General features: G+C 42.3%; 1 protein-coding gene across 1 annotated transcript; it reads right to left on the bottom strand.

The window, feature by feature from the left end:
- Positions 1-501: 501 nt before the first annotated feature.
- On the bottom strand, positions 502-10,564 carry LOC116989363 (cathepsin L1-like). The gene is made up of 7 exons (XM_033046686.1): positions 10,436-10,564; positions 8,627-8,749; positions 7,844-7,996; positions 6,360-6,581; positions 2,764-2,929; positions 1,396-1,501; positions 502-787 (listed from the first exon to the last, which is right to left on the bottom strand). The coding sequence occupies exons 1-7, from the start codon at positions 10,535-10,537 to the stop codon at positions 688-690; spliced, it is 972 nt and encodes a 323-aa protein (XP_032902577.1). The 5' UTR covers positions 10,538-10,564; the 3' UTR covers positions 502-687.
- Positions 10,565-12,791: the final 2,227 nt, after the last annotated feature.

Consider the following 12,791-nt stretch of genomic DNA (forward strand, 5'->3'; position numbering starts at 1 on the left):
CCAACAATTGAGGACATAGCTATAACATGAAAGGGGGGAAATGTAATGGAGATGTGAGCGGCAGGTTTTTTTTAAATACAGTGGTGGGGGCCTGGAATGCTCTGCCAGGAGTGGTGATGGAGGAGGATACAATAGTGGCATTAAAAAGGCTTTTAGATAGGCAAAAGGAACTGTAGGGAATAGTGGGATATGGATCATATACAGGCAGATGAGATCATTTTAGCTAGGCATCTTGTTTGGCACAAACATTATGGGCCAAAGGGCCCTATCCTGAGCTGTGCTGTTCTATGTTGACACTGGACGAAAGCCAGGGGTCTGGGAAAAGTTTGAATGGTGCAACTTATTTTACCTGTGGTTACATAAACAAGCAGTCTCCAATTGACAAGTAATAACATTTATTAGATTACTGCAACGCGCCATTAAGGGTTATGAACTGTATTAAAATAATATTAAATGAGTATAAAACATACAAAGAAATTGAAGCACATGCAGGAACTATTACACTGATTCTAAAAACTGTTTACAATCCTTCCAACGGGAATGTTTACATGCACTTTATTTTATCCTCATAGAGCTTAAAATTAGATAGGCAAGGCATGGCTATGCGATTATCAATAATACATTGCTTCAATAGCGTCAGGTGACTGGATTCTGATTCTCGCTGTCTCCATCCATCACATGCAAGCATCACACCTCTGGATAAATCGCATCGGTTGCAATTCCACAGTTGTTATCCATATCCTTGGACATGTGGACATATCCTTCCATGCCCCAACTTGTCCCCCAACTAAATGGTACAAAAAAGTATGCATTAATGATCTGGTTAAACAGATTGTCATACAGTTTTAAAATTAGTTACATTTTAGATAATGGGCAGAGAGAGCGGGGGTCATAAAGGTGGTAAAGATATTAACCACTGCAGAATTGGAACTAGTTAAGGTGCTATGGAGACAGATTGCTTGAGTTCATGCTGGAGAGATAGTACTGTAGTTCACAATCTTCCACTCCCAGCTCAAGTCTATGCCAACTTCAACCACCCATTTACACGTCCAATACTTACACCATTTTATATTTAATATACCCCCCATTCTTCTCGACATTTACCAACCCACACCCAATTCTCCCACTCACCTACACAAGAGTCATTTACAGTAGCCAATTTGGTGCATGGGGAGAAACTGGAGCAAACAGATGACCCACGCAATCACAGGATGAACTTGTAAACTCCAAACAGAAGTCAGAATTGAACCCGAGTTGCTGGTGCAGTATTAGCTGCATCACTGTGCCGCCCTTTAACTATACATGAATGGAAGGTTGCAGTGGTGTAGTACTACAGTTTGAATTTGAAGGTGTTGTTGGGCATTGAATGCACCAAAGCTGTCCTCATTGATGTACCTGTTTTTAACAATCCAATAGGGCTTCTGATTTTCAGTCCCATACCCAACGGCCAACACCTCATGATCCAGTTGGTCAGAACTGCAGCGAGGTTCATAAAATATACCTGGAGAGGAGAAGATATTGTTACACTGGAGTGGCAACCCTTACTCTATTGCCCATGAGGCCCACCATGTTTAGCCTGATAGAACAGCCCTCGCATACTTAATGCATCCTTTCATCCCTTGCGCTGGAAACAATGCAGAGAGCAGAGCACTTGGCCAGCAGCTTGGATGTCTTCCTTTGTGAAGATGATGGGGGAGAAGCTTGGCAATTGATCTTTTCAAGGAGTTGATCAGGGGAAATAAATTGTCGGGAAAATGATAGGAAGGGCTGGGGTGGTGGGGGTTAAACAAAGAGGGGGCATCCTTTGGGAAAGCACTGTGAGTGGCTGGGAATATTAACTGCATTCTAGAAGGATGGCCGATGGGAGGGAGCTCTCAGAGAAACATCTGGGACCCACCATTGCAGCAGCACCTCCAGTGCCAAACACTGGGGCTGCAGCTGGTCAACACCCACAGATTTGCTGTTGCAGACACGGGTCCAGGACCTCTAACACCTCCGGGACACTGTTGGGTTCCACTGCAGGGCTGATTCGTGCTGGGGCTTCAGTGCGGCATGTGGTAATCTCACCCATCCCTATCCCCCCACACGCCCGCCCCCCCCCCCCCCCCCCAAGATTATTGTGAGGTTAGTGGGAAGCAGGCAGGAGAATGTGAAGCGAATGATAGATCAGCCAATATTGAATGGCAGAGTAGACTCAATGGGACGAATGGCCTAATTCTGCTCCATAACATGAAGATCCTGGGCCAGACCCACTTGAATTCCTATTGATTTTTGGACTGACTGGACAGAGTATAGTTACCTTTAAATCATTTTGGGTTTATTTACATTTGTAGTTTTCAACATGTGTTTATAGTTCTAAATAGTTAGAACTTTTTATATAGTTATTTCAATATTAACAGTTGTTAAGTGATGTTGGAGATATTTTAAACCTATCTAAATCAATGAGGCTTCTTGCCGAAGTCCCCCTCCAGCTCTGCCACCTGAACCCAACCGTTGCCCAGACCAGGCCACTGGATCCAAGGGACAAGACAGGACTATTCACTTCAGGGCCAAGCAGAGGGCCTGGTCAGCATGATCTGGCCCCTTTGGGATGGGGGTTTCAGAGTTCCCAGCAGCAGGGCAAGATAGAGGCTGCTTTAGCAACAGCACTGAATTAGATCAAACACGGCACTAGCCCGCCGGCCTCATATTTGTATTCATCTCCACTGGAAGATGCCCTGTGGTGTGCCCTGCAGCGGGACTTCCTGACACCCTGGCTCTCACCTGATTTGTACAGCATGAACGACCTGTGCTCTGCATCGATAGAAACCGAGATCGGTCCCACTGTGGCCACTGCTGTGGCTAAATCTGTCTCCGAATTTTTCTGAATAATCCTGACACCCTTGCACGTGGCAACATTATCGTTTCTGTTGACTTTGCACTCCCCGTCCTGAAAGAAAAATAATCAGTAGCCGATGACGCACATTTGATTTCAGGCTTTTTAGGAAACAGAGTGCAAGAGGTTACTCCACCAAACCCAGCACATTCCATTGCTGCTTTTAGTTGCCTCGTGAAGATATTGATATGTTTTTCTTTCATGCCATTTAGTTCGGCCCCACCTGTAGAAAGGGTGGCCCCATCTGGCCCCATCTGGTCTCACCTGTAGAAAGAGTCTACATTTCCCAAAAGGGTCTGTTCAGCCACCTCAGAACCCACAGACCAGACTGGAAACAATTTATCCTTGAACCACGGGGACTGTTTGAGAAGAAAAAGATTTCCCAGCACTTCGAGGTTTTGAATTCAACGATCCCTTGTCACCATCTCATTTAGAGTTGGTGTTTCCACGTGTGTTAAATTGCTTCAGGAGGGAAATGCACTTGCAGCAAATTTGTCATTTATCTGGCACCTAAAAACCTTCCTCAACTGCAGATTTGTCAGATAACAATCTCCTCTCCTTTTGGCCAGGGGGGTTACTGTTAAGTTATTTACTGGCACAATGCTGCCATCTTCAGCACCGCGTGAAATTTGATGTTTTATGGACAATCATAGGATTACTGTTTTGCAGCTCCTGGTGATCCAGGTTCAGTTCTGGTCTTGGGTGCTGTCTAAGTGGAGTATGCACATTCACCCATTCCCTCCCATGATGTGCCGATTGGTAAATTAATCACATTGTAAATTGGCCCGAGTGTGTAGGTGAGTGGTAGAATCTGGGGGATTCTGGGGGATTGGAATGGGAGAGTTATAAAGTGAGATTAGTAAATGGGTCAGCACAGACATGGTGGCTGAAGGGCCTATTCCAGGACTGTATCACTTGATGACTCTATAACAATTAGCAGTTCCTCTGAGCAGTTTACTGTGTGGGTTCAACAATAAATGGTGTTCATTCCTGCAGCAGCATGGCTTTGGAGTATTGCAGGAAGAATGTAAAGCCTGTTGATGTCAATTGCACCTTCTGTTGGTCACTCACAACCCAACTGTGTTCTGTGGCTGCTCGATTCAAAGGGGGCTTCCATGAGCAAGTTCAAGCCCAGCATTGGGAATCTAACACGGGTAGGTTCCCTTTGTTATTTATTAACTGGCTCATCAACATCCACACTACGGTACCAATCCCTTGCCCCTCTCCCCAAACATCAGACCCACCTCCTCTGCTGTGCTCACCCCTCATTAACCCAACATGAGGTTCCAACCACAAGCAAACTGACGCCCCTCTTACTGCCTTTCACCATTCCGCCCAGACTCAACGTCACCCCTCAACCGCAGTCATAGGTCGCATTACTACCCATCGCTTGAATCTGAGACTCACCAACTTCTTTTCTGTCCAGGGCCCTCTCCAACCAGGTCTCTCTCTTTGGCCCGCATCAGTCCCCATAACTCCCTCCCACTCCACACCACAAACAACCCCCAATTTACCCAACATCCTGTGTGCAAAGAAGGGCCCTCCCTTCATCTGGACTCGGTTCAGCCTCGGGTTTCGAACACGACTGAATTTTCTCATGTCCAAGCAAAACAGTCATGGACAAATTTGCAGCAGGCAATTAAGAAGACATCTCTCAGGGCCTGAGGAAATTCTAGGCATATCAATGTTCTTCACCTTCCCAATGCCTAAATACTTATTAATTGAAGCATGCATTCCAATATTTGTGGGCAGCACGGTGGCGCAGCAGTAGAGTTGCTGCCTTACAGCGCTTGCAGCGACTCCCGATTATGGGTGCTTTCTGTACGGAGTTTGTACCTTCTCCCCGTGAACACACAGGTTTTCTCCAAGATCTTCAGTTTCCTCCCACACTCCAAAGACGTACAGGTATGTAGGTTAATTGGCTTGGTGAAGGTATAAATTGTCCCTAGTGTCTGTAGGATAGTATTATCGTGCGGGGATCGATAGTCGGCCTGTTTCCGCGCAGTATCTCTAAAACTAAAAACTAAAACTAAAATCCTACTCCCCTAATATATGTCCAACTTGCATCTTTGTAATAAATTCTTCAAAAGACCACATACTATGACCAGCTCTCCCGATGGTCCCGAGTAACCAAATGGGAGTTGATGATCACGTGAAGGAGAAGTTGTAGGGCTACAGGGATAAGGAGTGGGAAAGATGGGTCCAGGAGTGCCGACATAATGCACTGACTGGCCACCTCCTGTGTCATAATAAGAGAGCAAGTCTAGTGGAATCAGATTGTGCAATAAAGAGGAGGAAAAGGAGTTTAGCACAACGTGAGCTAAATCTTCTGTTATTCTTTAACTACACACTGCTGGTTGCATTAGGTCAGTAAATCCCATCACTTTACACACACTTATCACTGATTGTTCATGGCATCACGCTGCACAAATAGGAGAACCACCATGTGTGATTCTTTTTACATTTGCTAACAGTCCTGCGAGATTCGCCTTTGAAGTTAAATGCAATCAGAGCAAAGTGCTCTCACACAAATCACCAATCCAACAATTTAAAGGAAGCTCATTATCACCATGGAGTAACACAAGTGATTTTTCTCTCTATTTAAGGTAGACAAAAATGCTGGAGAAACTCAGCAGGTGAGGAAGCATCTATGGAGAGAAGGAATAGGCGACGTTTTGGGTCACCTCAGCAGCAGAAAGAATTGAGATATCGTCTCTGATATCATTCATCTCACATCGTATTTGGAAATTAAGATTAAAGGCTGTTTCCATGGGACAGGTCAAATCAGAGCAGCTGTGGACAGCTTCATAGCAGTCAAAGAACACTCATGCCAAGGAAATCCTAGGCACACCATGTCCTTCACCTTCCTGCAGCTTAAATCCGTATTAATTATTTTTATTACAATAATATCATTACTAGATATTATTTTTAAATATTGTATGAAAAATTTATAATTGCGTGGATATATAGAGACCATAAAACAGATGATTAGAATTAGGCCTTTCGGCCCATGGAGTCTGCCCCGCCATTTAAACATGTCTGAGCAATTTTTCACCCTCAACCCCATTATCTTGTCTTCTCCACATAATCTTTGATACCCCTACTAATCAAGAACCTACCCATCTCCGCTTTAAAAATACCCAACGACTTGCCTCCACAGCCATCTATGGCAATGAATTCCACAGATTCACCACTCTCTGACTAAAGAAATTCCTCCTCATTTCCTTTTTAAAGGTACATCCATTTATTCTGAGGCTGTGCCCTCTGATCATAGATTGTCCCACTACTCGAAACATCCTCTCTACACTCACTATCTAGGCCTATTTGTGCATTAATGTATACATTATGAACATTATTTAACGTTGGTAAGGAAAGTCATCCCAGCTTGACTATGAGGTGAAAGTCCTCTCTGCCATTTGAAGGCCAGTCCTCATTCTCAGAAACACAAACATTGTTGGGCACCTTAAAGAGGAAAGAAAGTTACCTTTGCAGTGTAAGGATAGGATTGCTCTGAACTGATGCCTTTTTCTTTGATAAATAGAAGGGATTGCACTTTGTATCCACCTTTGCAGCCATGGTTTCCCACCTCTCTGCTGCAGTCCATCAGGTACTGCTCACTGAGGGAAATGAGCTTTCCAGTTTTCTTAAACACCTGCCCCTCGAGAACACCGGTTGTACTGAAAGCCCAGCAGGAGCCACATTGTCCCTGTAAAATAAAGAATCACTTTGGGATAAAGATGCTTGCGATGCTTTGAAACCTTTGTCGAAGTCCAACAACTGGAGCTCAGGGTATCATGGAGTTAAAAACACAGAGGAGACTTTGACTTGATCAGTAGGGGCATAGTATCAACTGCCAACTGCTTCATCTCATATGGTCTTCTTTCTCACCCACTCTCAACAATGATGAATATAACCATAGGGTTACTATCTTTCAGTCAAACAGTCTCCAATGCTCAATGGAAAACCATGCATTCATCACTCATGTTCTTGCTGACCTATGTCATACACATACGGGGAATGCCTCCATTTTAAGACCGCCTTCCTTGCCTTTCCTCCCAGCCCCTGAGTGACTTCTCTAGTCCGATAACTCTGAGAGGAGTTTCCGGTTCCGATTGTTGGCCATCCTAATTTTAATCGTGCCACCAGGACAGTGCAGTGGCAGAGATTGTAGAGCTACTGCTTCACAGCTCCTAACAACCCAGGTTCAATCCTGGCCTCCTGTGCTGCCTGTGTGGAGTTTGCACGTTCTCCCTGTGACCAGGTGGGTTTCCTCCAGGTGCTCCAATTTCCTCCCACATCCCAAAGAGCTGAAGGTTTCTTCATTGTCACTGAAAATTGTCCCCAGCATAACTCTTTAGGGATGTTGATGAGAATATGGGGAGAATAAAAAAGAATTAGTGAAGTTGTTACTTAAAACTGCTTAATCACATTAGTGAATAATTAAAACGTTAAAAAATAAATCAAATTGATTATGATAAAACGGGCCATGTTCCTAGTCACCGACTGAAATCCTTGCTGAAATGTTAAATGTTTCAGATCCCGTGCAGTCTGACCCTTGCAGATTTTGAAAGGCCATTTCCTAAAACATGCTGAGGATTCTGCCCCCAAAAACTGTCAGCAAGCCTGATTATGGGTGCACTTCATTCCAAGAATTGTTCCTCCTTGGTTGCCAGTTCATCCTGAGGAACCATCGGTAACAACAGCAACATTGGGCTCAGTAAACCCTGCTATGGTTCACAGTGAACTTTACTCCAGAAGTGGTTTGTTCCACTGCATTAAAAATGCAATTTATTTGCAAGTCACTGTTATGCATTGAAAATGATGTCTGACTACCTAAAATGTCTCGATAAACTTGAATGGAAAACATTTTGCAATGTGTAATGGTTAGGTTTGCGACAAAGTCTTTCACCAACAATTCTTCAAACTTTCACACCTTAATAATCAATGGAGTCCATCATCCCTTCTTACCTGATCCTTCACATGAGTAACATAGCCTTTAGGACGCCAGTCAACAAAGGATGGAAGTTCAGTGTTGGCCTGAGCTGTAAACCCTTTATAAGTCGAGTTCCCCGTTTCTTTTTTGTTGAATTTATTAAGAAGTTGTGCAAACTCCTTCATGGTCTAGAAGATGAATAAACCAGAGACCTTATTAAATCTATTATTAATATCTGCAGAGATAGATTCAAATTGTATTACAAGTGAATTTTCATAAAGACTGCATTCTGGCAAAGATAATCAGGGTTTATATGAACTAGAAACCTTCGATGAACAAGGGGATTCACTCTCCGCTAAGGTCCAGATCTGCGGCTTTCAAGAAGGAGGACAAGAAGGTGAAATATGATCTTTATAATTAGCTATCAAAGAGCAAGTTAGACCTCTCCCTTCCGCAGAAAGGAAGCCTATGATGCAAATTACAGATTTTGAAATTATGAAATACAGAGAATGATTCCACTAATGGGCATTCAAATCAATGATGCAAGCTAGGAACTCATATACCCAGGGAAGAATTTGATCATGGACTTATTTACCAGGTTAGTATGTGGAATATTCTGCTGCTTAGTGTCAGTGGGTAAACACAGATCTCTTTAAGAGATCATTTTGAGCAGGAAGGGTATAGAAGAAGTGTCAGTTAAGACTAGAGAAAGAAGGGTGGAAGGATCCTCAAATGGATCATGAATGCTGACACAGACCAGATGGGCCAAATGGTCCATTATCTCCTGCTAATTCTGCTTCAGGTGGCTCTGTACATACCATGTCTCCAAACTGATTCATTCCTACGGTAAATGTATGTTTTCCAATTGAATGCTCTAGGTTATGTTTCGTAACGAATTCCATGCTTTTCTCCCAAATCTTTCTTCTATCATTTTCATCATTCTGAAACATAAAACAACAAAGTTAAATTCTAATTCATTTTATCAATTAGGTTCATTTTAAGCTTTATTTTAGAGATAAAAGGTACTGAAGCAAAACTGTTCTTTGGCCACATCACAATCTACAAACAAATTATATTGTAACATTTCTTAAATCAAAATTCATATTTGGATTTCTAGTGAATGGAAAAATAACCTTAAAATATCCTCCTCCATTGAGATACATATGTGTGTGGAGCTACGACATTGCAACAGTTTTAAACCATGCTCTTCAGTGCAGCTGAGATTCTCATGGAGATTGGTAGGGAAATACTTCAGCTGGACAACAGAGTATTCTGCCATTAGATCAGGCAATCATTACTTACCTCTGACTAACTAAGAACACGTTGGCCAATTATAACATCTCCATAACATTAATGTTTAGGTATATTTACATATGTATCGAGTTGTACGGAGACGCTTTTGTTTGCACGCTTTGCAATCAAATGCATAAATACAATCTGCATAAATACAATCAAGGCAAACACAAGTTAATTTAAAGTAACAACATATGTTCACCAAGGAACCAAGATATAATAGTTGGGCAATTCAGGGAGGGGCAGTGAAATTCTACAACTAGATCATTAAAAAGGAGGATGTATTCATGGGTTTAATGTTAAATAAATCCACAGGGCCTAATGAGATGAATACCATTCTAATATGGTACGTTTAGTATGTTTACAGACGAGATGAAGATTACTGGGGTTGACAGTGAGAGTGGTAGTCTTAGATGGTGCTGATCAGTAGATAAATTGGGCCGGGTAATGTAAGATGGAATTGAATTCTGAAGAGAGTGAGGTGATGCACTTTGGAAGAACTAATAAGGCTCAAACATACACAATGCATGAGGAAGTATTGAGGGACAGACGGATCTCGGTGTACAAGTTCAAAGATTCTTGAAAATGGCAGCACAGTTTGATATGGTGGTCAAGAAAGCATATGGGTCCTTGCTTTCATTAGCTGGGCATAGGTTTTAAAAACAGGGATGTTGCAATACATTTATAAAACATTGGTTAGGTACAATTGCAATATTGTGTGCAGATCCAGTTTCTACGCAATAAAGGATGATATTGCATTGGAAAGGTGCATGTTGCCCGAGATGGAGCATTTTAATTATGAAAGATAAGGATTGTGTTCGTTTTTCTTGGAACAGAGGTAGCTGGGGCAGTTTTGACTGGGATATACAATTAAGAGGAGCAGAGAAAGGGTTGAAGATAGGAAACTTTGTCCAAATAGCAGAGGTGAAGAAAGCCAGAGAACATAAGTTTAAAGTGAGGAATAAGAGGTTGAGAGGGGATCTGAGGAAAATATTTTTTACACAAATGGTGGTTGGAATCTGGAACATACTGTCCGTGTGAGTGATAGAGCTAGAGAGTCTTGCATCATTTATGAAGTCAGAATAGCGGTGGCTACCAAAAGTATCAGAAGTCACCTTAGGTTCCTTTACTGCCTTATTCTACCATATTTTGAACTATATTTCCTTTCCATGACTGACATTGGGAATAAAGTAAAACAAGCAGTTAGTTCAGCACTGATAATAAACATGCTCTGATGAGCAACCAAAGCAAAGAAGCAGCAGATTATCAGCAAACTAAACTCATTGTGGTGTTTCTGAGTCAAGAGCTTGGTCAGTAAAAGGACAACATCTTACCTCCTCATATTGCTTCTGATGGAATGATTTCCAGCTCTTCCAACCTTCATCTAATGATGAGTCAAATATAGAGTTGGAGACCTCTGCCCAAACAGAGACCATCACACAGGCCAACAGCAGAAGTAACTTCATGATGCTCAAACTGGTAGAAGAAAACCATTGGTGTGACGTTTACAGGGATGAAGTTCATAGATTACTCTGGAAAATTTATTTCAGAAGCATGAATTGGAATAATTGGATTAGCATGGATTATTTTATCACAACAAAATATTTTAATTGCCAAATGGGAGAAGCCTTCATCTTCTTGGACACAACCTCCACCCTTTTCAAAATTTAGAAATTAGAGATGCAGCATGGAAACAAGCCCTCTGCCCACTAAGTCCACGCCTCACCAACAATCACACGTACATTAGTTCTATCCTATGCACTAGGGACAATTTGCAGAAGCTAATTGACCTACAAACCTGCACATCTTTGGAATGTGGGAGGAAACTGGAACACCCAGAGGAAAGCCATGCGGTCATAGGGAGAATGTACAAATTCCGTACCGACAGCAGCCGCAGTCAGGATCAAACCCGGGTCTCGTGACCTGTAAAGCAACTCTGCCACTGTGCTACCCCACTTTCTCTCAACCTTTCTAGCCATCTTCTTAGTGAACCTTGCTGAGGAGGCATAGATAATCCCATTGAATTCCTCAGAAACAAACACAGAAAATGATTGTCACCCCCCCCCCCCCCCACCCACCCACTCACCCAACAGGTCAGGCAGCATCTGTAGAAAGAGCAGTCTATGGGACCTTCAATCTGATCCGGAAGAGAGAATTAAACAAGATCTTCTCTTTTCCCCATTCAGAACGGTCTTGGGTCCGAAATATTAACTGTGATTTTTCCACAGAGGCCGCCTACCATGCTTAATATTTGTAGCACGTTCTGTTCTTGTATCAGAATTCTACTATCTGCAGTTTTTTGATTTTGAATTCTGTACCAGTGTTAAAGTGAATGTGATTTTAACATCTGGGTAAAAGAGAACAGCTTGTAATTTGCTTGCAAAAATAGAAGTACTAATTCTTAAAGAATCAGAAAGAAAATGTGGGATAGCGAGCTTACCTTCTAGTTTTTCAGACTTTGAGCTGTCGTTTCTTTAGCTGTGAATGTACCCGAGAGAGTCTAAACTGTATATATACACTCTTCCCCATCCTTCCCTTGCCAGTGATGCTGTTCTAACAAAACTGATTGGAAAGTTAAGGAGTCACTGATCTGATGAGTAACATTAGCTTCCACATGTTATGGAAGAACATATTCTGCAGATGCTGCTGAATAGACAGGTTTTTTTTCCCCTTCTAGAGGGCAATTACTACACTTCAAAAAGTAGCACCAAGAATCGTGCAATAGGTCCTTTAAGATGCTATATAAATATAGGAATCCCAGTCTTTAACCAAGCTTTTCATTGGTATATAACCATTAAAATCCTGTATGTGAGCAATTTAAATATTGTACTCGGGATGTTTTTCCTCTCTATTGTTTAAAATGCTGATTGGCGCTGGAATCCCTATCCCCAGTGAAAGCAGACTTGGAATTCGCTTGTGACATTTGAGGCTTCCCACTGAATCTTGTTGCCACCAGATACTACAGTGATCCAGAGCACTCCATGTCCTCATCATCTCATCGTTGCAAGCTTTCCATGGCATTCACAAATGTACGAGCAAGTTGTCCAAGAGTGGAGATTTTAACCTGGGAGGAATGAAATTCGGGCAACTCATTCCATATACCCACCACCTGTGTGAGAACATTTTGACCCTTTAAAATTTCCCCTCTATCTTAAACCTATGCCCACCTGACTTAGTGTCCTCTGCCCTGACACACCACTCCAGTCACAGGCCTCCAGTCCACAAAACAACCTTCCACTACTACCCTCTGTTTCCTATCATTAAGCTAATTCTGTATACCCAAAGCAATCCCCGTCTTTCCAAACGCATGTTTATCTTATCTCTCAGATATCTCTCAGATATGTTAGGCTTACTGGTCTAACGTTCTCAAGCTTTTCTTTGCACCCCTTCATAAATAGAGGCACAACATTAGCTACCCTCTGGTTTTCCTGCACCTCACCCATATTTACTGATAATTATACATCTCAGCCAAGATGCCTGCAATTTCATCTCTAGCTTCTCACAGTGTCCTTGAAACTACCTGATCAGGCCCAAGAGATTTATCTACCTTTATATGTTTTGGGACATTTATTATCTCCTCAACTGTAATACAGACTGTTCTCAGTATCGTCATTAACTTTCTCAATTTTAATCTACAAGTTATTTGCCGCAGTTTGAAAAAAACAGAAATATTCATTCTTGGTTCTTGGT

This window comes from Amblyraja radiata, chromosome 29, assembly GCF_010909765.2.
Source record: "Amblyraja radiata isolate CabotCenter1 chromosome 29, sAmbRad1.1.pri, whole genome shotgun sequence".
NCBI lineage: Eukaryota > Metazoa > Chordata > Chondrichthyes > Rajiformes > Rajidae > Amblyraja > Amblyraja radiata.

Excerpts from the sequence above, each read along its gene's own strand:
- LOC116989363 (XM_033046686.1), bottom strand. The coding sequence starts at position 10,537 with ATGGTCTCTGTTTGGGCAGAGGTCTCCAACTCTATATTTGACTCATCA. Across the intron at positions 7,997-8,626 it reads TGAATCAGTTTGGAGACATG|ACCATGAAGGAGTTTGCACA; the intron begins GTATGTACAGAG and ends TTCATCTTCTAG. Across the intron at positions 788-1,395 it reads TATTGGATTGTTAAAAACAG|TTGGGGGACAAGTTGGGGCA; the intron begins GTACATCAATGA and ends TGTACCATTTAG.